The 25,598-nt window shown below is 44.3% G+C and overlaps 1 protein-coding gene and 1 pseudogene across 3 annotated transcripts; both read right to left on the reverse strand.

Annotated features, from left to right (window-relative positions):
• Window positions 1-175: 175 nt before the first annotated feature.
• On the reverse strand, window positions 176-25,468 carry COG4 (component of oligomeric golgi complex 4). 3 transcript variants are annotated; one of them, XM_019653933.1, is made up of 19 exons: window positions 25,265-25,468; window positions 23,560-23,642; window positions 22,754-22,868; window positions 21,127-21,301; window positions 20,042-20,235; window positions 17,653-17,758; window positions 16,986-17,143; window positions 16,221-16,279; window positions 13,184-13,317; window positions 11,240-11,358; window positions 10,519-10,685; window positions 9,542-9,707; window positions 5,678-5,740; window positions 3,061-3,177; window positions 2,376-2,468; window positions 1,703-1,786; window positions 1,374-1,475; window positions 966-1,094; window positions 176-743 (listed from the first exon to the last, which is right to left on the reverse strand). In XM_019653933.1, the coding sequence occupies exons 1-19, from the start codon at window positions 25,433-25,435 to the stop codon at window positions 609-611; spliced, it is 2,370 nt and encodes a 789-aa protein (XP_019509478.1). In that variant the 5' UTR covers window positions 25,436-25,468; the 3' UTR covers window positions 176-608. The 3 variants fall into 3 exon arrangements, with proteins under 3 accessions (XP_019509478.1, XP_019509488.1, XP_019509498.1); XM_019653943.1 differs by lacking the exon at window positions 25,265-25,468 and adding an exon at window positions 24,853-25,258; XM_019653953.1 differs by lacking the exon at window positions 25,265-25,468 and adding an exon at window positions 24,727-24,835.
• Window positions 19,017-19,558, reverse strand: LOC109388694 (40S ribosomal protein S14 pseudogene; annotated as a pseudogene).
• Window positions 25,469-25,598: the final 130 nt, after the last annotated feature.

Consider the following 25,598-nt stretch of genomic DNA (forward strand, 5'->3'; position numbering starts at 1 on the left):
GATCGAATAAGGCGCCGGCTACCATGTGGGTCCTAGGAGTAGCCATGCATCACTCTGGGTGTGGGAGGAGGCTGAGGCTTGAGGCTTCAGGTTTTGCCTTCACGTTTCAGTGTAACCACTGGACCTGTCTTGCCCTGTAGCCTCCAGCCCTCCCTGGAAACAGCACACTGGCATCTCTCCAAGGAATGTCTTTAATTGGGGAACATACACATCACATCCTCTCTCTGGAGTAAACCTAATTCCCTAGGTCCCCAGATGCACCCAAGTCATTTAGGGCTGGCAGGGAAGCAGTCTGTTTGCTGCAGTGTCTGGGGAGGAGAGCATGGCCACCATGTCGAAGGCTGGCCTGCCTTGACTGTCTCACCTAATTAGGAGTCCGGGGGATCCACCTCTCTTGGTGGGAAGAGGCTGCCCACAAACCAACACCCAGCTAGGTCTGTGTGCAGAGAGTGTAGTTAGTTGAGGCCTTGTTTCCCTGCTGCCAATGGTGGAATGGTCTGGGCTGTCAGAACGTCCCCCCAAGCCAGACGGCTTGGCTAACTCCTTGGCTGTGGCCACTTAGGGAATGGCCGTGAAGCGCGATGGGCCAGGTGGGCTCACCCTGGCAGCTATAGGCGCAGTCTCTTGATGTCCTCACCGCGGAAGTCTACGCGCAGAGCCAGCACCTGGCGTACTTCAACAGGGGTGAGGCGCCACGTCAACGGGCCAGAGTTGGCGCCCCAGTAATCTAGGATCTCAGTCACCTGTGGGGAGAGCAGAGACAAGTCAGCAAGGAGGGGTCTATCCTGAGGGAAGGCCTTGGGCTCCATTAGATCAGAGCAGCAGTACCCAGGAAGGAGAAGGTGTCTGCAGGGCTGGGCTGCTGGCGGAGGCCTGGTTTTGAAGCAGTGGCAGGGATTCAAATTTTATCTCTGCTTCTCTTCCCAGACACCTTTCCCTGGCTAGGCTGAGGGAGCCCCACATACCCGCTCCAGATTGAGGATTGTAGCCATCTGGGAGAGCCGGGCAAACTTGTCTCGGATGGTCCAGGTGGTCACCGTGGTAAGGTAGGCAATGAGTGACCTCAGCTCCTTGTCAAACTGCAGACCACCCAGCTGCAGGGAACACAAGCCCAGTCACTGTTCATTGCCTGGTCCTCTGGCCTAGCAGAACTGGCCCCCAGCTTTCTTCAGTGTTGCGCTGCAAGGCCATCTGGACTTCAGATGGTACCCTGAGGCTCCAGTCAGCTCCAAGGCCCCAGAAGCCAGGGCAGGACTGGGTCTAGACATGTAGGGCCTGGGGTAGCAGACAGAGGGGATGCAAGTCATGGGGTGGCAGGACTCGTTTTCCTCAGAGAAACAACAGAGCTGGGCCCTGTGCTCCCCTGAACTTACCCTGTTGAAGGTGGATTTCAGCACCACTCTCTCCAACTCGACTGCAACAAAGCTGGTCATGAGGTTGGTCAGGCTGTCATAGATGACTGGAGAGAGGCTGGCCTACACACAGAAGCTAGACATCAGTGGGAGTCCCACCTACCCCCGTGCCTACACAGTGGAGTCTTCGGGGGTAGGGACAGTTACATGAGGCCATTGGGGAGTGTTTCTACAGGCTGGGACTTGGAAGGGCTTTCAGGCATCCCAGCAGGAGTGTGATGAGGAGCTGCAAGCTGCTGGTTTGGGCAGAGGTGGATTTCCATAAGCTGGTCTCTAGAATTCGTGCTCACCTTGAACTCCGCCATTTGCTGCTCCAGGTTAAGGATGAACTGTTGTACCCAAGGGTCATTGGCCTCATAGTCGTTGAATTCTTCCTATTGTTAGGAAGCAAGGTGGATCACTGGGGGCTTCTTCAAGAAGTACCACTCACCCCCATCCCACTTCACCCCTCTAAGAAAACAGGAGAAAAGGTCCTTCTTCCCCTGTAGCTTCTGATTCATCCAGCTGAAAACCAGCTTGGACACCCAGGCTGGCAGTAACTGCTGCTGCTTCTGCATCACACTTTCCACTGGCAAATGGCCCTGGGCTGCTATACCAGTGGCCCAAACAATATGATAAAGCTCCTTGCATTTTACTCCCCCTTGCATTTCATGTTCTACAGGAATAGAATCCTTAGGCTAGGAAAAAAAAAAAAAAAAGGCTACGTCTATGACAGGTAGAGCAAAAGGAGCTTCCATAAAGGTGGATGCGTCAGGTCAAGGCAAACACTCCCTTTAGGTGTTTTTCTGAGCCCTTGTGACTGCAGGAACAACCTGTTCCCTGGGAGGAAGAGAGTGAGGGAAGTGGGCCTGAGAAGCTATATATAAGGTCTTGTCTGTTCAGGTAGCTCCACTGCCTTTCAGCTGGGGGCTGGGGAACACAGGGTTAATCCTGGGCTTGATGACTGATTGCGGTCAGGCTGACCTCCTCGATGTTGTGGGAGACAGAGAGAAAGTTGTTGATCCAAGGCTGCACCTGCGGCTTGACTGCTGTGTTGTTTAGCTCGGTCAGCCCTTCCTGTGATGGACAAGGCAGAGACGCGTCAGACCCAGAAGGCACACCCCACCCTTCCCCTTCCTCCTGCCCCGTCCATCCTGTGACTGCCAGGGCACTCTTTCAGCGCTGAGGCCATCTGCAGTCCCTGTCTGAAGTGTGACAGAGGTAATGCTGATAAAAGAAGCCAGGAACATCGGTTCCTTTCTAGATCTGTGCAGGCTCAGGTCCAGGCCAAAGATAAAGCCTGTGGGTTAGTCTGTAAACTGTCAAGAGATTTCTAAGTGCCCGGCACTAGGCAGTACTTGCGGCTAAGGCCAAGCAACAGGTCTGAGTAACCACGTGGTTCCATTTCCTTGGCGCACCTTCCGAGGGTTCTTGGCACTGTGGGGACCAAGTGGAGATTCTAGAGGACCAGAAGGCTAGCTAGTCAACATGACAATTGCTGAAAAACCAACGGGGCCTTTCATCTCAAGGGACGTGTACAACTTCAGTGGCTTGCACACTATGCTCCTCCCTGTTTCTTTACACATGGAGCCCAAGATAAGCCAGTAATAATCTTCTCAGAGCAACACACAGGTGCAGGATTCAGCCAGCAGCTGAACCTGGGGCTTACCTGCAAGAGGTCCCGGAACTTGTTGGACACAGCAGCCAAGTCAGAAAGACAGCTGTCAAACTTGGCCTGGGCTTGCTCTCCTCCAAAGCCCTGGCTGAACAGCTTGGTGCAGTCACTCTAGGGGAGAACACCCAGCTTTCAGGCTTCTGAGCATGGGCCGTACGAGACGGGGGAGGGCAACACGCAACTAGCCATTTCTCCTACTCTGGCCTTCTCTGGGAGTAGCTAAGGCTGATCCTAGGCAAGAGCCCGGATGGGTTTCAGAAAACCTGGGTTCTATCTTAGGGGCTAGCCACTTGGTTCCCATTTCCCACTTAGTAACCTGGGGGTACCAGTGTCGGGATGTGAATAAGAAACACAAATGCGAGACATTTTTTCATACCTTCAGAGTCAGACATTCCTAGGTTCAAATCCTGAGTGACCTTGGTCAAGCGATTCAGTTTCTGAACTTCAATTTCCCTGTCTATGAAATGGGAACACAAATTCCTGCTCCCTTGGTAGATGTGGGAGTTGGATGAGATGATGCACCAAGTGCTTAGCCCAGTGCCTGGTATGTGGTGGCACTAAGGAGAGTAGCTACTGCTATAGTTTCTGCTTTTTAAATATTGTGGCCTGGCAGCCCAAGGGAGATTGTCATGATCACAGCTAAGGTTTAAGTGCTTACCATGTGCCAGGCCTTGTGTTAAGTATTTTCTTCTTATTAAAGTACCTATCTTATGAAGTAGGTACTATTATTATCCCTATTGTATAGATGAGGAAACTGGGGCGCAGAGAAATTAATAACTTACGTAGAGACACACAGCAGTAAATTGTGGAGCTGGAATTCAAGCTGGGTATTCTGGCTCTAGAGCACCTGTTTCTAATCCCCACACAAGAGCCCAGGTGTAGAGAAAGGGTAGTCTGGCTCTAGAGCACCTATTCCTAATCCCCACACAAGAGCCCAGGTGTAGAGAAAGAGAACTCCACAGGGGGAGCTGCTCGATTGAAGCTCATCATGTTTGGGTTGCCAGCTGCCCACATTTCTTGGAGCCTCCTTAGAAAGTTTGTGCTGTTTTGGCTACAGCAGGAATAGCAGTGTGGGCGAGTTGCAAAGGGACTGATCTAGCAGGCAGCGGTACTCTGTTCCTACAGCAGCTCCAGTCTTTACTATCTTTAGTCATCTAACCTCACCTGTAAAATCGACATGACCTGCCTATCTCAGATGGTTGCTGATGGGTTGAGGAAGAACACACGTGAAATGAAAATCTAAAGGGGGTAGGATTTATGGGAATTGTCTTTAGCTTTTTGCTAGCCCTCCTTTCTTTCATTTAGCTAATTCTACCAGCTCAGTTTTGAATTCCTAACATTTCCCAAAATTTTACTTCAAAATCTAACAGGCTAATGTTAAGAATGAAGTCAGGAATAGAATTTAAGATGCCATGACTTAAAAACAATGACAGTCACCTTGTTGAATACATACCATGGGATAGACACTATGCTATTGGTACTTTGTGGATAACACTCTTATTCTATTCTAAGGGTTTTGGGGGTAAATTCCTAATCTAGCAGTTTATAGTACCTTACTCTCTCTACGCCTCAGCTCCACTGCTGCCCCTCAAAAATACCCGTCAGCTGCTGGGCCCTCTTCCCTGTGTGCTGGCCCCCAGCCCCCTCAGTCTGCCCAGCCCTGAAGCTGACACCACCAGCCTGCACGTTGAGACCTGTGCCCCTGCAGCAAAGCAGCCTCCTTGGCGCAAGTGCCCACTAGGAGGCAGGACCCTGGCTGCCTCCTTTCTTAGAGGCGGAGTTTGGGAGTGGGAAAGAGTTGGGCTACTCATTTTTAAACACTGGTGAACATGATTTCTCCATGCTGTTACTTATAACTATTAATACAATTATAGTATTAACTACCAAGGCATGCCTCGCTCATGTACCAGGTGCTTTATACTATCTTGTTCAATTCCCACAACTGCCCTGTGGGGCAGATATCATTCTCCCTGTTTTACAAATGAGGAAACTGAGGTTCAGGGAGGTTACAGAACTTGCCTCAGCCCACAACTGGTCAGTGGTCAAGTGGAGATTTGAACTCAGGACATCTGACTTCCAAGTCCAAACAATTTCCACTATACTATGCAGCCTTCCTTTAAAAATGGTAACAGTAACTGGCTTTGTACAGGATTTGGTGACCTTATCTCATCTTAATTTCTTTTTATAGAGGGCTTTATCATTTTTATAGCGTGCTTTCAACTGTTTTTTTTTTTTTTTTAATGCCACCCAACAAACCCAAAGTAGGGCAGGATGAAGATCTGTATTTCGTTTAATAAATGAGAGAACTAAGGCTTTGAGAGGTTAGGGACTTAACTCTCAAAGGTCACATGCTAACTACGTACTGGAAAATCTAATTTGAATTCTAATCTTCCAACTCTTGGACTAGAGCTCTTCACTCTGGTCCAGAGATGCCTTACTACCTCTTGATTCACTCGTCAACCCCTTCAAGTGCTCTGAAGGAGAGCTGGCTCAATGCCAGGGAATGCTACAGTCCCCACCAGGATGAGTGTACAGGACTCCCTCAAAATAAGGCCTGAGAGGAGGAGGGGGACTGCAGTGGCTGGATGCTGATAGGCAATTTCCCCTGTACCTCCAGCGTCTTCTTCAGAGTAGACATGTTTTCGCTGCAGATTTCCACGTTGTTCAGAGTCACCTGGGAGATGAGAACAGAAGAATGTGACTTCCTGCTCATTGGTGTCTGGACCCAGTTCAGCATCAATTGTCTGACTGTTGCACTCCTGAGGCTCAGATGGGGAATAAGGAATGCCCACAGCACTGTCATCAGGCAAGGCACTCAGGTCTCGGATTGGGCAGAATAGTGAACCAGGCTTGCCCTATCCTCTGTGCCTGACACAAGGCAGCAAAGCCAACACGGCCTCAGAGGTAGTGACCCAAGGTTTTAGGTCTTTTTGTACATGTGTGGGCACAAAGGTCTGGAAGAAGTCCTGGGGCTTCAAACCTCCAAGTTCAGGTTAGTCACGCAAAGGCTGACATTCACTAAAGAAATCCTTCCTCAGAGCCTGCCACCCAGGAGGCATTTTCTCATCCATTATCTCCCTGCTCTGCCACATACCCACTGCAAAACAAGTGTTACTAAGCCAGCTCATAGGTGGGAAAAAAACTCCTCAGAAGGTGAAGTGTTTCTCCAAGGTCAGTCAAGAATGGATTCAGCAAATATTTACCTGGTGCCTGCTATGTGCCAGGCACTGTTCTAGGCACCAGGGAGAAAGCAGTTAACAAAACAGACAAAATTCACCCCTCATAGAGTTCACATTCCAGAAGAGAAGTCAGATAATAAATATATGTATTATATAATGTCAGGTAACGATAAACACCATGAAGAAAAATAAAGCATGGTAAAGGGACAGAAACTCAGGAAGTGGCAGGCCACAGAGCCAGAGTCAGGATCAGAATTCAGGCCTCCCCACTGTAGGCCAAGGGCTCCTTCTCTTATAGCTCAATTGACTTAAGCTAGGTACAGAAATAATCATAAAAAGCAGCACGTGACAAAAATGATAATTAAGGCGCAAACTGCGAAGGCCATTTAGAGGGCAGAAAAAATGTTTTAGTCTGAGGTATTCAAGGAAAGTTCCATGGCAGAGTTGTTAAGTGAGCTGAACTTAAAAGGCTGGGACGTAACTCTGACAGGCAACAAGGGTGAGTACATTTTTCCATCCCTCCAGCCTCTCTCTAGCCCGCTGTCCTGTTTGATATTTTCTTAATGGTATTTAGGTATCGTTTGTTTCTTGCCTGCCTTTCCCACTAGAATGACAGTTCCATGAAGGCAGGGTTCTAGTCTGTCTTCTTCACTGCTGTGTCTCTTGTAGAGCCCTGTCTGACAGAACTTTCTTGATAATGGAAATATTCTAAATCTGAACTGTCCAGTGTGGTAGCCTCCAGCCATGCGTGGCTATTGAGCACTTGAAATGTGGCTAGTGCAACTCAGGAGCTGGATTTTAAAATTTAAATTTAAATAGCCACTTGTGGCTCATAGCTACATATTGAGCACTGCAGCTCTAGAACCTAGAACAGTACCTGATATATAGAAGTTTGTCAATAAATATTTGTTGAATGAGTGTGTTATGGAAAAGAAATAACATAAGCAAATGCAGAGTGGCAGAAAATTCCAAAAGGTATTTGGGGATCAGCAGAGTCGGTGCAGATAAGTGCAGGGACATGCAAGAGGTGGGTGAAGTCAGACTGGGACTTGGTGCTATGCTGTCCTGTGGACAACTGGGTGGCACGGAGGCTCATTTGAAGCAGGTGAATGCCACAGGTACACAGCTGTGGTGTGGGAATACTAACCTAGAGGCTGTGTGGGAGAGGAATTAGAGTTTGAAAGGATCACACAGCCTCTGAACTGGTGTGCTGGTGGCATGACCAGGAGGCAGGGGTGAGGTAGGGAGGAACCAGTTTTCAAGAGATGAGTCAGGAGCTTCAGGATCTCAGGGGAAAAGAAGAATCCCAGAACCCCAGGTACTGAGGTTGGGATGTTCCTCCTGCCTTCCCGAGAATGCTTCTCTCGTCAATGACCTATAGCCAATACTGAAAGGTCATGCTGCTGACAGTGCTAAGGCCGCTTCCATTGTGGATGGATAAGACTTAAGGCCTTTCATTAGCATGCCACACCACCAGGCTGCTAGCATCACAAGCTTCCAGGGAAAAAACTGCACTATCACGACAGCTCAAGGTTGAAGACCACAACATAAATGTTTCCAAGAATTTAAGGGCACCAAGAATAATCTGTCATGAGGGGAAAATGGATTTGGGTTCAAATGGTATTGATTTCAAAGTTTCCTTGTATCGACAGCCCTTGTAAGCAAGGACTCACTGGACTTATTTCAGCTCCTGGTGAGTGATATGCCAGCACAGTTGGGGAATTCACCTTGACAGACCAATGAATCAAGGTAACATAAAAAATAGGCCCTGTGATAGAAGCAATGACATTTAAGTACCTGGCGTCAGCAAAACTAGAAACCTGTCACCAAGCATTTAGCATTACCTTTCTTCTTGGCCTTACCTTCTGGGCCCTCAAACAATGAAACCGTCTGAATGGGAGCAGCAACTGCATGAATGCACAGGTCAGCCTAATGGGGACTTGTGGGGCCAAGTGGTGGCAAAAAAGACTGGAGTGGCAGGATGGGTCAGGGTCAGAAGGCCTCAACAAACCACCAGGAAAAGGTATCTAGCTTAGTTGTGATAAGTATAGCAAGGAGTTGTTTCTGAGCAGAGAAATGAAAGCATGAAACAAGATCTGTACAAAATACAATGGAATGTAAATAATATGAAACTTTAATTCAATCTATGATCATGGTTGCTGGACATTTTAGCAAAGTTCTCCAAAGGCACCATACTCAAGAGACAACAGTTTCTTGTAGCTGATCCTTTTTTGGCAACAACCATGACATCCCAGATCGACAGAAACCATGCCCAGGGAAAATACTTTCAATGACAGGAAAAGAGAAGGGCTGCCTCAATAGCGTCCATGCTGGGTCTGTTTGAGGACTAGTTACTGTGGGTTCCCCTCCACAGAGACAAGGTAGATATTAGCATGTTTCTGTCTCAGAAAGTAACAGCTCTGAACTCTTTGGGAGTTAAGAATCTGACTAGCTAAGGACACTGCTTCCAGAAAAAAACACATGTACATGTTTTTTGCACCTAACCCCAGGGTGTTCAGAGACCCCATCTGTGGACTGTTGAGAGCTCTGCTGCTGGATGTCCCTTCAGCCTCTGATCCTCAGGAGCTAAGACTGAGTCTAGCCAATGTGAGAGTGGAGCAGAATGACCTCTGACAGTGCTGTTCCCACTCATGCCAAGACAACAAGTGCCAGAGGCCTGATGGCGGGCTCAGGACTCATCTGTGTCCTTTTTGGCTCATCACAAACTGCCCATTACCTTCGCCAGCTGTCACACAACTGGGCAGACGCACTGCTTCATCACATCTGTCATCCAGGGTAGCTAAGGGCTTAAATAAGGTAACCTTTCTGAGGAAGTTGAAAGCCTAAGAAGTGTGCTAGAAAGCAGTCCTGGTAGGTTGAAAGGATCGGCACCCGCCCATGCTGGGGGACTGCCCTCAGAGGAGCAGTCTGGAGGCTTGGCACAGATATTCCAGTTGGTTCCGTGGCAGATGCAAGCCAAGCGTGATACTCAGTGGAGCCCCTGAACAGCTAGGGTGTGCTCTTGGGAATAAGTACTGGGGAGAGCTAAGATGCCCAGACGTCCAGGCAGGGAACAGTGCATGTCCTGGCTCAGGCTCCTCAGAAATAGGTTCCTGGGTAAGCAATGGTTCCAGAACCTCCTAGAAGGAGCTTTCCTTAAAGGAGTTTTCCTTCTACATAGACACTGGATGAAAAGTCTCCAGTTCAAGGCTGATTATATACTGTGGGTCAGAGGTCATAAAACTATGACCCCTCGAGGTAAACCAACCCAGCTCCCAGCCGGCGGGGCTACGTACCAGGAAGGACAGCTTGGCTTCGTCAGTGCTCTCAATGCCTTTTGTGTCAAATTTTCCCTGCTGAAGGCTGCTGTGCATGAGGCTCACAGCACTTGTCACCCCACGCTGGATGTCCTGAAAGGTGGTGGCCGGGAAGCCCATCCGCAGCTTGTTACACAGAACATCCCTGGGGGGCAGAATGGCATACAGGGATTGCTGGGGACTGACAGTGCTCACCTGGCTTTCAGGACCGCAGGACCAGAGAGCCCACTGCCCTGCCCCAACAGCGCAAGTTACTCTTTGGGGGAAATAACCAATCCTAGAGACCAGTGGAGGAGACCTTGGGCAGTCAGGGACCGACACCCCCTCAAGGGCACTGATGTGACAAGAACACACAGAGGAGACTGGCCAATTCTCTGTCTCCCCTGATGCTTTCAGTTATCACCACTGAGCTCCAACAAACAGCAGTACCACTTAGTACAAGGCAGTGCTGAAAGGCAGAGCTGAGAGAATGGGTTTTGAGACGTCAGCTTGGGACTCTATTCCATACCCACCACTTACGAGATGTGGGATCTTTGACAAGGGATGGAATTTCCTCATCCACAAAACAGAGCTAATAGTTCCTACATCACAGCGTTGTTATTAGGACTGAATAAAAGTAGATCAGCATAGTGCCTGGCCTGTAGTGATGGTAACTATGACTGTTAATATTACAACTACTGCCTTCATCCGAACTGCCTGTTCTGTTTCCTAGGTCTGAGGGCCAATGACTTCTCTAATCCAGTGCAGATAACAGAGACTTAGCCCTTAAGATTTCTGGTTGTGGCACATACAGCTGCCTGGAGCCAAGGATGTTGTGCTATGGATAGGAGTTTATATCTTGCATAAAACTGAACCTAGTATCATAGAAAAAAAAGGAAGAAACAAACAGGCTTCAAGAATCAATCACAATTAGGACCTTTCTGCCTCCTAAAAAGGAGAAAGGGAGTCAACCATACCTGAAGTCAGACTCCAGTTCTGTGGTGGCGAGGTTGATCATGGCACAGAGACAGTCAATGCTGGAGCTGGACAAAGCCCGCCCAATGCACTTCTTAACAATGTAGAAGACATCGTCTACCATGCTGGATGTCAACTGGCCCTTCTCATAGGTGTCCAGAGCCACAGCCTACCCAAAAGGCAAAGCATCCAGTGAGGGCCCCAGCACTACATATCCGAGATGGTTCTGGAACAAGCCCTGGCTCTGCTTTCTTTTTTATACCTTGTCCATATTTTCCCCCCCATGGCTTGTTTTGGTCACAGCTTGGTGTGAATCCTCCTGGTTCAAATAGCTCACTTTCCTACTGATCACTATGTTAGGAAATTAAGTATTGAGGGTCTCTGCCTTGAGGACAACTGTTACCTGGGATATAATACATCAGGAGAGGCCCTTCTTACCCGAGACTCCTCACCCACATACCTCCAGGAGGCAGGGAACAAGTATGCTCCCTGAGGAGCTGAGGTGTTCTTTTTTGATCCTTGGGAAAGAAGTCCCAACTGAATCTACAAAGAGCATGACAACTCCAAAGTTTAACAACTAACCATACAACGTGGTGCCACTCAGTCTGCATGCAAGGGTATTCTCAAAGCAGGACCAAGAAATCTGACAGGCCTCGGCCATTTCCTTCAGCCTGGCTTCTTGGACAGGAAGCCCATTTCCAAGGGATGTGTCCTCAGTCCTACCTTATTGACAGTCTCCCTCATGAAGTACTCCTCCATGGTAATATAAAAGCCAATTAGCTCCTGCATGGTGCAGCTCAATAGACAATTATTGAGGAGTTTGTCCAGACACTTCTGGTGCTCTAGGGGACAGCCAAGAAAGAATACTCACTTTTCTGCCTCAAGGGAAACAGACCAACCTTTTTCATTTGTTCAGGTTTTTTTCTAGTCTTTGTTCCAAATCTGTACATAATTTACATGGTTATAATCACCGTATAGATACAATTTTGTATTGTGCTTTACAATTATATCATAAATATTTTCAGTGTTTCTACATAGTTTTTATTCTTCTTTTTAGCTCACTTATTTTTAATGTCTGTATGAATATTTTATCTGGTAGGCAGTCTATATTTTTTAAAACTACTCTCCTATTTTTATACGCCTGGGTTATTTCCAAATGTTTTGCCATTATTAGAGGTAATTGGAGATCATAGTAATTGGAGATTATAGTGAACATTTTTGTACAAAGAACTTTTTACTTCTTTTCCATTATTCCCTTAGCATTAGTAAGACTCAAAAGATGTAAGTTTCCAAAGCAACACTGAAATATATTGAGCATAATATATTTCATTCTCTAAACCAGTGCTGTCCAACAGAATTTTCTGTGATGATGGAAATGTTCTATATTTGTGTTGTCTAACATAGTAGCTACTATTGAGCAGTTAAAATGTGGCTAATGTGAAAGAGGAACTGAATTTTAAATTTTATTTAATTTTAATTACATTTAAATAGTTACATGTGGCTGGTGGCTACTGTATTGGACAGCGACAGTTATTAATAAGCAATGAGTGTCAAACGCTAAATGAACATACATCCTCCTTTAAATACCAACTCAAAGCAATGCCACCTGGGCCATGTAACCAATTCCCGTGCCAAGTATTATTGGCACAAACCATGCAGAATGACACACATACTGGGTTGGTTTCAAGTCTACAGTTCAAAGAATTCTGCAATACTTGCCCAGCAGGAATTAAATGGTCTTCTTAAAAACTTGGAGAGTAAATTTGTAAATGAAATAGGACTGTGACATTTTTTTCAATGTATTCATCCCTTCAAAAGTTGAGAGAACTTGGAGAACGGAGAGAGGGGATAAAAGGATTTTTTTTACACTTTTTTTTTTTTTCCCAATGGTGATCATACTTTTTTTATTGTGGAACAGTGTGTTTTTCCAGGACCCATCAGCTCCAAGTCAAGTCGTTGTTTCAATCTAGTGTGGAGGGCGCATCTCAGTGGCCCACGTGGGGATCGAACTGGCAACTTTGGTGTTATGAGCACTGTGCTCTAACCAACTGAACTAACCGGCTGCCCCTATATTCTTTTTGTATACTCTTTCTTTATACTATATATTCTTTTCTCACTATATTGAGGTGTACTTTATGGACCATAAAATTAACCCATTGTATATACAATTCAATGATTTCTTTAGTAACTTCATAGAGTTTTGCAATAATTGCTACAATTCAGCTTAGACTATTCCTATCACTCTGAAGAGTTCCCGGGAAATTATGTATATTTTCTCTCTCTCCTCCTCCCTTCCCTTCCCTCTCTTTCTCATTCCCTCTCTATCTTTCTATCCATCCATCATGTTCACATATAACCTAAACAACAGTCCCTAACCCAGAGCTGGTAAGGAAGCATAGTATGTCAAAAAAAGCAGAGGAAAAATAATTTAATCATTCTAGGCATTAGCCGAACTTGTCTGTAAAATGATTAGATGGCCTCAAAGGCCCTGTCCAATTCTCAAATTCGGTTAAGTCTAGATTTCCCCTTAGGAGTCAATTTGACCATTGACTCCAGATGCTAATAAGCCCCCATTATTTCCTTATTAAGAGATCTGTGGCTTTACTATGAAATAACAGTGCCAACTGTAACCCAGCCCTGCTACAGGATATGGGAAACTCCTTTTACCTTGCTTAACTTCTTCTGAGGCCATGGAGTCACCCACTTCAAAATCAGAGCTGATCCTCTTCCGGAGGAAGCGTAAGTACAACTCACTGCGGGCATTCATCAGGGTAACCTCAGTCAAGATGGGGTCCAGTTCCCTGAGACACATGGAGCAGAAGAAATAAGCAGAAGGACACTGGATTCCCTCAGATGTAAGCGCTACAGTCCGAAACTCCCCCGCTCCACTGGATCCAGAAGGCCTCTGCCAGATGGTCATCCTGGTTCTGCTGACCCAATTATAATTGGACAGCAGTCAACCAAATATTTCATTTACATGTTTCACCTCAATCATTCACCCCCTACAATCCTGCCAGGACTAAATAAGAGATTGCGTGGTGTGTTTTTTGTTTTTAAAGATTTTATTGGGGAATTGGGGGAGGGGAACAGCATTGGGGAATCGGGGAAGGGAAACAGACAAATTACTGTCCTTTTGTTCTTCAGTCTAGTTGTGGAGGATGTCGCTTCACTGTCCCATGTTGGTATTATCATTGTGCTCTTCCCGGGTGAGGCAGTCGCTCGCCGGCCACTGGACGGCCGCTCACGGCAGCTCACGAAAGCTCACTCCAGCTGCCAGCCAGCCCCACTGCAGCCTACATCGGCGCCAGCGACTCACGGCAGCCCAGCTCCAGGTTGAGCTGTTGTTCACCATCTTAGCTGTAGAGGGCGCAGTGTCACTGGCCCTCATGTGGGATCCACAGTGGGGCCCTGCTGCTCAGAGTTGGTGTCCCAAGCCAACTCCTAACCAACGCTCCACTCAGCCGGCCCTGGATGGTGTGTTTTTGTTAGCAGTTTGAGTAAGGATTTTTGATGCGTTATGTGAAAAAAAAACACACCTCCCCAATCTCTTATTTAGCTGTGGTGGGATTTTTGGGATACACCATTAAACAATCCTACACCCATTCATCTATCCAGGTGAATAGCCAAAACAATCTTGGGGAAAAAAAAAAATTTGGAGGACTCATAATTTCCAATTTCAAAAATTACTAGAGCAATTAAGACAGTGTAGTACTGGTATAAAGCTAGACCGATAGATTGAGAGTCCAAAAATCTTCACATTTATGGTCAACTGATTTCTATAAAGAGTGCTAAGACGAATGAATAGGAAAAGAACAGTCTTTTCAACAAACTGCTAGGATAACTAATATCCACATTAAAAAAATGAAGTTGAACCCCTACTTCAGTTTATATACACAAATTAACTCATTTTCCACAATGAAGTCCAAGAGATCTTTTCAAAACATAAACCTGGTCATATCATAATCAAGATTTCCACAGCTTTTAGGATATAAGACCTGGAAGGGCCTGGCTATAACAACCTCTTCAGACTCATCTCTTATCAGGCTCTCTCCAACTCTTTGCACTTCAACTACACTGGCCTTCTTTCTGTTCAAACACACAGGGCCTTTGCACATGCTTTCCCCGCTCTGCCTGGAACACTCTTCACCTCCTATTCTTACTCGTCTCAAAATCTATGGTCATTTCCTCAGGAATTTTTCCTTGAACTTCATTAGTTTAGGTTATATCTCTTTATTTCATGTTCTCCTGTACCCTACACTTTGTATATCATAGCGGTTAACAGCATGAACTCGAGTTAGACTGCTTGGATTCTTTTCTTGGCTCTACCACTTTCTAGCTGTGTGACCTTGGGCAAGTCACTTCACCTCTCTAGGCTTCAGTAAAAATGTTTATGGATTAAATCAGTGATCCTCAACTGAGGATGATTTTACCCCCCAAGTAACATTTGGTAGTGTCTGGACACATTTTTGGTTGTCACAACTGGAAGGTGTTACTAGCACCTAGTGGGTAAAGGCCAGAGATGCTACTAAACATCCTACAATGAACAGGATAGTCCTCCATAACAAAGAATTACCCAGCCAAAATGCCAATAGTACAGAGGCCTCGAAAGCCTGGATTAAATGACTTAATATTTGTTAAGTGCTTAGAACAATGTCTGGCATATAGTAAATACTATGTATGTGTTAGATATTATTGTTATCTACTTTATAGACTGGAGATGCCACAAAGACAGGATTAGGTCTGTTCTGCTCACTTTGCTTGCTGCCATATCCCCGGTGTCAAGGACCAGTGCCTGGCATGTAATGTGTACTCCGTAAAAATTTGCTGATTGAATGAATACATTTTTATAAAGTTTGGGTTTTCTTTTAACAAGCACATATTACTTTTACTAGAAAAGTAAAAGCTTGGGCTGGCCAAGTGGCGCGTTGGTTAAGAGTTGGCTTGGGAGCGCCAGCTCTGAGCAGCAGGGCCCCGGTTCGGATCCCACATGAGGGCCAGTGACATTGCACCCTCTACAGTTAAGATGGTGAAAATCAGCTCAACCTGGAGCTGGGGTGCCATGAGTTGCCAGTGACGGCATAGGCTGCAGTGGGGCTGGCCGGCGAGCAACTGCCTCACCCGGGAAGAGCGCAATGATAATACCAACATGGGCCAGTGAAGCGATATCCTCCACAACTAGACTGAAGAACAAAAGGACAGCAATTTGTCTGTTCCCCTTCCCTGATTCCCCAGTGCTGTTCCCCTCCCCCAATTCCCCAATGAAATCTTTTTTTTTTTTTAGCTGAGCCATCCTGCCACCTAGTGGCAGCTCAGCTTGGGCTGGGAATCGAACCGGTGACCCTGTTGCTCAGAGCTCGCACTCTTGAGTGAGCTCTTAACCAACTGAGCCACTCGGGTCGGCTGGCCCACCCCAATAAAATCTTTAAAAAAAAAGAAAAAGTAAAAGCTTAAAATTTTAGGATTTCACCTTTGGGGGCGGGAGAGGAGGAAAGTCACTTTGGCGGCTTTAAAAGTACTGATAATCATTCTTTACAAACCACACATTAAATATATGCTTTTGTTTGTATGATGTATTCCATTAGAAAAAAACAAGAGTTATAGATAAAAGTATTTTTAAAATATAGACCACATTGTGGCAGAGTAATATCTGAATGATACATGATTGCCAATTCAAACTCCTATGGGCTGAAGAAAAGGGGATTACCTTGGTTCTATTTTTTCTGTTGCAGAATTTCTCATCAAGTTGTTCTGGACATGCCGGAACTGCAATACACCACAGAAATGAGAATGCTCTTCCCCACCCTCTTTCTATCTGCCTCTTTCTGGTCACTCCAAATTTCTGGCACAGGAGAATGTTTAGATTTAGTTTGCTTAACAGGCAAGCCAAGAGTAGGTTTTCAGGATGATATGTCAAAGGCTTACTTTTGATTTAGATGCTAATGCTCACCTCTATTATTGCATTTAAAAGTGATGTTAATGGTATTTCAAAGGACTACTGTGTAGTTTTCAGAGTTAAAATAGGATTACTTCTAAGTACCTCTTACTTCTCTACTCAAAAGAATGGAGAAATAAAGTTCTAAAAAAGCAAATGTTACCTTTAGCACTTAAGTAGCTAAGAAATGTGAGACATATTATTCAACACTTAATAGGATCTTCAGAAATAAAACTCTCATTATGTTACCAGAAGGCACAGTTGCACATCCTGGGATAGAGAACTAGTTTCACATTTCTGTTGTGCTCCTTTCAGGAAGCCCTTGCCTGTTCCTTCTCAATCTTGCACTGAGGCCGTCATCATCTTGACAACACCTCAAGTCCAAAGTAAGCTGGTAATGGGGCAAGATGAAGGCTAGTCCTGCAGTCGGCATTATTTTTCTCCTGTCTTTATCTTTTTCTTTTTCTTTCCCAAACTTACTCTTCAGTGTCCCTGGCTAATACTGCTTCCAAACCACTTGTAGCTTCCCCTGCTCACCTGCTGGTGGTAGTTCCTCTGCTTGATGAACTTGTCTACTATTTTCTCCACCTGTCTGTCACATTCCACCTGCAGATATTTTATAAGGGTATAAAGTCTCCCTAGCCCATAATAGGTCTCCACTATTGGCTGGTGGGTTTCCACAATGCGGGCAATACCTAGAAGGGAGAAAGTGAGAGGGTTGGATTCCAAATATTCTTCCTACAAAATAAACTCCTTTCTTCCAGCCAGGACAGACCCAAGGTCTAACTCAACCCCTTTTTGGTTGTTTCACCTCCCAAAATGAATACAAATGGTTTTTGTCAGTTGGAAGTTGCTAAGCAAATTTGTCTATTAAATATGCACAGTGTTTGATATACCAGCAGGCATTTCGTAAGTTATATTGATAATTTCTAAAGGACCATCTTTAAAAATCAGCCTCACTCTCTTCCCAGTAGTTTATTTTAGGGTTAAATTTAGTCTTAGAGTTTGGTCTTGAGAGTTAGGGAAGATCAAACTAATCTTTGCTAATCAGATACTGAATTGAGAAGTTAATTCTCCAATAAATCAGTATACAGTAAACTAGAGGATTAAATTAAAGGCACAGTGGAGAGAGAAGGAAAACTAGGAAGCAGGTGTTAGGCAGGATAATGTTTCCAGTCTCCCTAGAGTGGAGAAAGAGGCTTGCCTTCAAACAGGAGAGTGAGTGTGTCTGCAAAGATGACTGCAGCTCTTCGATCACTCATGTCTGTCCCTAGGACCAACAGCAGATTCTCCTCAGATTTACTGGCCACCTAAAAAAAAAAAAAAAAAAAAAGAAAAAGAAAATCCAGACACATTTCTCAGACCAAAGGCCAGCCTCAGTTTTCCAGAAAGATTTCCCATTGGCTTTCTTTTCCCCATGTTTCCCGTCATGCTTGAAAGCCTAGGCAGCACAGAGGAACCTCCCTTGAGGGCTCTGGGTTGTGTGAGCCCCAGGCAGGACAAGGAACTTGAACGCAGTGATAGCTCTTCTTCCATTCAGAGTTATAAATAATGCTTTTATTTTCTCTGAAAATATGTATTGCCATTAGACAAGGGAGAATCCCCAATTTTAATAATCGTCCCAAAGTGTAATTCAAAGTTATCATTAGTGGGGTTTTATTGAGCAGGACAAGGAATCTGGGCACCGCTGAAGGAACTTTTAAGGGACTAAAAGTAGAAGACAAAGTACTGATTTTAAAAAGTACCATAAAACAGTTGTATGTTATTTTAAATTAATTTTTTAGAATGGGTAAAACACAAACTCTTAAACGTTCAAAAGGAACAAAGGAGTGGTGAAAAGTAGTTCTTCCTCTTACCTATGTCTCTGTATCTCCTAATCCCCCTCTTCAGAGGTGATCACTGTTAGCTCTTCTAAAAATATCCTGTGCCTATACAAGCATACATCTTTATTGCCATGCCTCTCATTTTAAACAGGAATGGTAGCATACTGTTGTTTGTTTAACTTAACAATCCACATGTGTTAGAGAGTGATATATGTCAGCACACATGAAACTGTCTCATTTTTCTTAATGGCAGAATAGTGTTCCATTATAGAGAATTTGGGGGGGAAGGCAGGGTGTACTCTGACAGATAGTTAAAAAACAATAACTTTCTCATGGAGTAGAGAGTAGGAATGGAGTCAATGGAATTGTAATAGACAAGCATGATACCGGGGGTGGGAGGGCAGTACATGGGGGGAGGAGGGGTTGTTACTTTGTGAGGGTGAAAAGGATAACTATTGCTTTGTTCTGTACAGCTGAAACTAACAATAAAAAAAAACAAAAACAAAAACAAAAACAACTTTCTGCACACATGCCTGCTAGGATTTGCTTCTCCTCATCTAAGATGGGGGAAGAGGGCTGAGACTTTAACAGGATCCTGTTTCTTTTTTAAGATTTAAACTTAAGTGACCTCATCTGCTTCATCTCATTGTGGCTTGAGACTCAAACCTGGTTATGAAGTCTTTTTTTTTTTAAGCTCACACAAAGACAATTTATTAACAAAAAACAATAATCTGAGGAGTCCTGTTCAGAGATGGCAATCCCTCTTCCTGTGGGTGCTGTCGGAAGGGATGGGGGTGACATCCTCAATCCGTCAGATCTTTATTCCCAAGTGGGCAAGGGCTTTGAGAGCTGACTGGGCCCCTGGTCCAGAGGTCTTGGTCCTATTTCCCCAGGGCCTGGAGTTTGATGAGGAGGGCAGTGATGCCCAGTTCCTTGCACCTCTGGGCCACATCCTGGGCAGCCAACATGGCAGCATATGGAGAGGACTCATTTCAGTCAGCCTTTACCTCTATCCTACCAGTACATGGCAGATGGTTTCCTTGCCAGAAATATTGGTGACATGGACAAAAGTGTCCCTGAAGGATGCAAAGATGCGGCAAACACCAAATACATTTTCTCCTTCAGCCACCTGAGGTCTGAGGCTGGCGACCTGTTCTTCCTTCTTTTCCTTTCCCTTGCGAGGTGCCATTTCCCCACTTCACAGGCTCCTCCCTAAAGCAAGACAGCTGCCTCCCGAGACAAGGTGAAAACCTGTGTCTGGGGCCAGCTGCCTGTGCTCTTCTCACCCAGCACCTGGTTCAGCTTCCACGGAAAGACCCCAGTCCTGTGTCCCAGACCCCATTAGGCCCCCTTGCTGCAGGATGCCACCCAATAGCCCAGGACCCCTACCTGCCTGGTTATGAGGTCTTAGGACTACTTATCAACTTCGAATACTCTTAAAAGCAGCCAGTTCCTGACTGACAGCTTGAACAGAGAATTCAGCTTGTCAGAGAATTCGCATTTTAGTTTTCCTATACTTTCACATGGTCTGTTGGAAATAAATGTGCATCTGCACATGGCTAGGCCATGGCTGGTACACAGTAGACTGGCAATAAATAGATAAATGTTGATTGAAAGCATGCATCCCGTCCTGCCAGACTGCAGCAAAAGCAGAAAAGGGGAGTCAAATCCAGAGGTGAGAAAGTATCCACAGACACTGCATCTAGCTAGTGCTCTAATTTGTGGGCAAAGAACCACACCATTATCTTGCCAAGCAATCAGGGGCCATACCTGCTTGCAAAGGTATTCTGAGAATTTGCTTAATCCCTCCTCATGCAAACCCAGCAGGGGGAAGATCTTGAAGAAACGTTCCACTTGGGGCAGATCACCTTCCTTAGTGGCCATAGCAAACTTCTCTGTTACAATGGCTTTGAGACGCTGTTCAGCTTCCTGCAGCAATTTCAGGTTGGCATCAATCATGCTCCCTATGCAAAGGGGAAAAAGTGAAAATTAATGTCAGGCTTACGCCTTAGTCTGTGTATCACTTTTCAGTCAAAAGATATGTATTAAGCACTTACTGTGTGCAAGATACTATACTAGCAATATGGATGATTAAAAGTTCAATCAGCTGTGATCATTACTATCACAGGTTATAATCAAGGAAGAGAGATAAGCTCTGTGCACAAATAACTATAATAAAATACAGTGTATGATAAGTGTCATAATAAAAGTGCCCACAAGTCACAGTTGTGGTTAAAGTAATCAGAAAAGACTTTCTAGAGAATGTGACATCCCATCTCTCAAAGATGGGCAGGATTTTGAAACTTTAACAGGAAGAACACACATTCTAAGGCAAAGGGGATGAAATGAACAAAGGGATAGAAACAGAAAGGAGTATTCGCAGAGTATTTTAATTAGTACCACAGTTACATGCTGTGTGGGAGGTCAGCGCCCCTAACCCCCATGTTGTTTAAGGGTCAACTGTATATGCCCTGGCATATAAATGAGCTCAATAATTTATGCAGTGAATAATGCATAAGTGAATAGCATGAAATAAGGCTAGAAAGAAATAATGCTAGAAAGGGTGAGTTGAGATCATGGAAGGCCCAGAATACCAGGCTAAGAATTTAAGTTTTTAAGTAGGCAATATAGTCAAGTGGAAAGTTCCCTCTGGCCAGAGAACAGCAAATTTAGATTGTTTTCTTTTCTATAAAATGGGAAGAACACCACTGCCCCAGGATGGTCTAGGACCTACATAGGATATTGCCAGACAGGGACATTTCCTGATAACAGATCCCTTTTCCTGGTTGAGTGTGCCTAGTTCAGATTGCAGATGCTTGTAACTAAACTAGAAATCAACAGTTTGAGATGCCGACCTTCTTTGCCCTGTCGGCTCAGCTCAATGACTGACTTGTCCAGGCACAAGTAGCGATGAATGTGGGCTGCGGCCTGCTCATAATCTTCATTCCTCAAAGCTGTCTGAACTCCATCCATACAGAACTTCAGGTCTAAGATGTCATCGGCTCTCTGAATGGCTTGATAGAGGCGGTTCTGCAAAAAGACTTGGTGCTCAGAAACAATGTCCTGTTCTTTCACAAACATCACTGCAGAAGGTAGGGAGATTCAGGGACAGAATCTGGTTAACCACAGGTCCTTTTCAGCTTTCACTGGTGAACTAAAAAATACCACCACTTTCACTCATGAAACTGTTTTGATGATCAATACCACTGACAGGTAGGTATCAGGCAATTTTATTTATGTGACCAGGTCATTCATTTTCATGGAAGCAAGAACAGGGATAATCCATATTTATATTTGGCTTACATTGTAAAATTTTACAATAGCATCAGAATGTATTTGACATTTTGGAAATGTGACATTGTAAACCAAGTTATAAAGTAAGTGAAATATGTGGAAAGTATTTTTCCTTTAGAACAAACAAAACGTTTAAAAAACCCTTTAATATGTGAGCTGGTGGCTGTGTAGCTTAGTGTTTTGTGATTATTTTGCATTATTTGAACAGATAAGATTGGGGAAAGTTATGCTATTTCACAGGACAAGCCAAGGCTGGTAATGACTTGTTCAAGAGCCTAGACTTGGAGCTATTTTGTTCAGTATAGTTGCCACTAGCCACATATGGCTACTGAGAACTTGAAATGTGGTAGTCCAAATTAAGGTGTTCATGTATAAAACACACACTGGATTTCAAAGATTTAGTACAAAAACAAAGAAGATAAAAAACCTCATTAATATCATTTCATAGTGATTACATATTTAAATTGTATCTTGGATATAATGAGTTCAATAGCATATTTCAAAAATTATTTTCACCTTTTTATTTTTAAAAAATGGCTACCAGAAAATTTTAAATTACGATTGTGGTTGGTATTAAATTTTTTTCCAATCTGAATAATTTTTATTTCATTTTCTTGCCTAATTGTGTGGCTTCAACCTCCAGTACAATGTTGAAGAGAACTGGCAAGAGCTGACATCCTTATTTTGGTCTGATTTCGGGGGGAAAGCAACCAATCTTTTCACCAATAAGTATGTTATCTGTGGGCTTTTCATAGATGCCCTTTATCAGGTTGAGAAAGTTCCTTTCTATTCCAAGTTTAAGTGTTTTTATAAGGGGTGTTAAATTTTGTCAAATATGTTTTTGAGTCTATGAGGTAATCATGTGGTTTTTGTCCTGTATTCTATTGATATGGTTTAGTACATTGACTTTTCAGATATAAAACCAATCTTGCATTCCTGGGATAAATCCTTGCTCAAAACATAGTCCTTTTTATATGTTGCTGGATTTGGTTTGCTAGTGTTGTTGAAAAATTTTACGTCTGTATTCATAAGAGCTATTGGTTTGGAGTCTTCTTTTCTTGTGATATCTTTGTCTGGTTTTGGTATCTTGCTTTAGATTTCTATTGGATGGTGCTACTCTAATTTCTAATATGGTGGCTTTTCTACTGCCCTCTAGTGACTCAAACATCAACACCATAATGGGATTACCTTGGCTAGGTCAAGCTGACGGACTTTGCTGGACACATTCTCAGCTAGGTTGCAGGTAAAGGTGATCATTCCAGCTAGCTGCTTTGCATCTCCTTCAATCAACTGCAAGTTGGGACTAGAGATACACATTGTCAGCACACATATATCCATAGGGGTAGGAGTAAGAGATGGAAAATTGTTTTTTGCAGATGGAGACTATGTCTTCTACTTCTTTTGTACCTCCCCACAATTCTTAGTTTAGTTCACGCTATTAAAAGCTTTTTTTTCAAGAGTGTTTTACTGTAAACTCAGGCCTATACTTAATAAGTAGTAATTTCTATAACTACTAAAGACACCCCTAAATAGGTACTGCCAAAGAATTAGAGAACAGATTCTTTCAATTGCTAAGTGAGCATAAAATGTACCAATCAACAATCTGAGAGAATGATGAGGTCAAAGAGCAATTTTTCTGACTAGCAAATACACAAAATCTGTGAAAACAGTTCTCAAACTTGAGCCATGCACTTGAGAAATACTTGGTACACTTGTTAAAATACAGATTCCTGAACTCCATTCCCAGTTTCTGATTCAGCAGGTTTGGGGTGGGGCCCTAGAATATGCATTTCCAACAAGTTTCCAAGTAGTGTTGGTACTGTTGGTCCAGAACACTTCAAAAACCACTTAACTATACCTTACCATGAGGTAATGCTCCTCTACACTGTTTCAAACTCAACTGGCATTTTATAACAGAAAGTTAGGAAAAATGACAACTTATCCAGTGGACACTGTTGGAATTTACAATAGCTTTCGCTGAGATGAACACTCACCCCATTCGGTGGAGAGTGACCATTTTACTTTCAATGGTGTTTTGTTGTTCCAAAAGAGCATCCAGCTCTCTTTCCACCACTTTCTGAAACACAGAGAAACATCCTATCATCAGAATGGTCAGAAGGAACCTTAAGAGTTATCTAATCCAACCACTTAGCTGAGGGATGAATCCCATTTCGAATGTCTTCTTTCCTTCCACTAAGCTCCCTCAAGACATTAACAAACAATACTTAATTTTTGCACTTATCACATTGCATAATGATTGTTTCCTTATGTATATCTTATTTCATCTAGCAGATGAACATCACAAAGGGAAGAAATATACCTTTATTCTGTATCATTAGCATAATGCCCAATACAGAAATGCATTTAAAATATAATGGCTAAACAAATGAAACTTCCAAAGTGGCAGTTATAAAAAGTCTCTTCACAGTGTATCTATCTCAGTGGAGCTACTTACTGCATTACCTCAGTTAATGTTACCTTCTTACGCTTGCGTTTCTTCATCTGTAAAATAGAGGCAGTAACACATACCCTACAGGACTGTTGTGTGAGTCAAACAAGATAACAAAGTGCTTAACGTGCTATGTGGCTTATGGTTCAAATAACAACCATTAATACTAGCTATACATTTCTCTTAAAATAGTCCAGTAGGCTCAAGAGGAAAACTTCACCTTGACAGTCATCAGAAGCAAATACAGAATATTGTTGTCTGTAAGATTGACTAAATTTTCCCCAAAATATCAACTGACTCAATGAATACAACCTTAGGTATGTTAAGTCAAAAGTACTGAATTTTATAAAGCACATCTTGCTGAAAAACGTATCAGAAATGGCTAGAGCTGGTGAAAGTTAATATTTGAAAATATTCAACGATATCAATGATCCCCCATCTCCAGGCTGAAACTGCCTTTTGCTCAACCTTATGTAATTGCTTGGTGTTAGGGAACAGATACTAAACTTTTAGCTCAGGGGTTAGATTTCTTTCTTCTGACTGGCAAGGAACCCAACTGACATTCAAAATGTACTGACAGCATCAGATTGCCACGGAAAAGTGAAGGAGGCAGAAAGGAGACAAAATGTTAAGAGCTGAAAGGAATCTTCCCGAGAATCTAGTCCGCACTCCTCATCTGACACAATGTTAGGGGTGCAAAAGATGAAGTTACCTGTCAAAGAGTAGACAGTTGTGCCTGAGTCTTTACACTTCAAGCTTCTACAAAGCTCTGCATTTAACCGAAACACTAGTACACCCCAAATCATTCCCTGTAAGAGGAAATCTTAAAACGCTTCACCTTTATTTGCAGACTGTCCGCTCACATGAGATAACGGGACGAAAGCGTTTCATAATGTTTAAATTGCTGAGGCAACGCAAGAGAGCCTTTGTTCTTGTTTTGAGAACCAAGCGAGTTGGCGTATACTCTCAATCTAACTTTGCTCTCGCGGAGACACAAGTGCCAAGAAGTCAAGGGGTGGGGGCGGGGCGAAGGACCCAGATAACAGGGAAAACAAGCTTGGGGGCATCAGACTGAGTGGAGAGAGATGGCAAGTCCCAAGAACTACACTCAACTACACTACTCCTCGAGTAGGTGCTTTTTTGTTTCCCTTGGCAAGGAGAGGGCTTCCCACAGCCCCGATTTCCCGACTGACGGATCCTACGCCCGTTGCCTCTGGCTGCTCCTAGAAAAAGAGGTTCAGCCCTCCCACCTCCTCGCCGCAGAGCCGTTCGTACACAGCCTCCAGCTCCTGCAGCTCCGTCAGAGAGCGAATGAGCTCGGTGGAGATTTCGGAGCAGCGGCTTCCTCCTACCGCCTCAGGCGGCGGAGGCACCCCTAACAGCTTCAGAGGGGAATCGAGGTCCGCCATCTTGGTTCCCATTTCGTGCTTCCGGCCCCGCGAGGCCCCTTCCTCGTTGGCACGCCGGCTCTGAAGGCTGCCCACGGAAGTGCCCAGTGAACTCATTTGTTAAAAGTCTTTAAAAAGGCTATTCATTTCCTATTCTTTTGGAAAAAGTGACTGTCATAAGGTATGTTTGAATAAT

Source organism: Hipposideros armiger, unplaced genomic scaffold, assembly GCF_001890085.2.
Source record: "Hipposideros armiger isolate ML-2016 unplaced genomic scaffold, ASM189008v1 scaffold_9, whole genome shotgun sequence".
Classification (NCBI taxonomy): Eukaryota; Metazoa; Chordata; class Mammalia; order Chiroptera; family Hipposideridae; genus Hipposideros; species Hipposideros armiger.

What these genes read in the sequence shown, in the direction of transcription:
- COG4 (XM_019653933.1), bottom strand. Translation starts at nt 25,435, where the DNA reads ATGGGAACCAAGATGGCGGACCTCGATTCCCCTCTGAAGCTGTTAGGG. An exon ending in ACAGAAAAAATAGAACCAAG is followed by an intron (nt 13,318 to 16,220) that starts GTAATCCCCTTT and finishes CATGTGTCTCAG; the next exon opens with GGAACTGGACCCCATCTTGA. An exon ending in GAACTGGAGTCTGACTTCAG is followed by an intron (nt 9,708 to 10,518) that starts GTATGGTTGACT and finishes TCTGCCCCCCAG; the next exon opens with GGATGTTCTGTGTAACAAGC.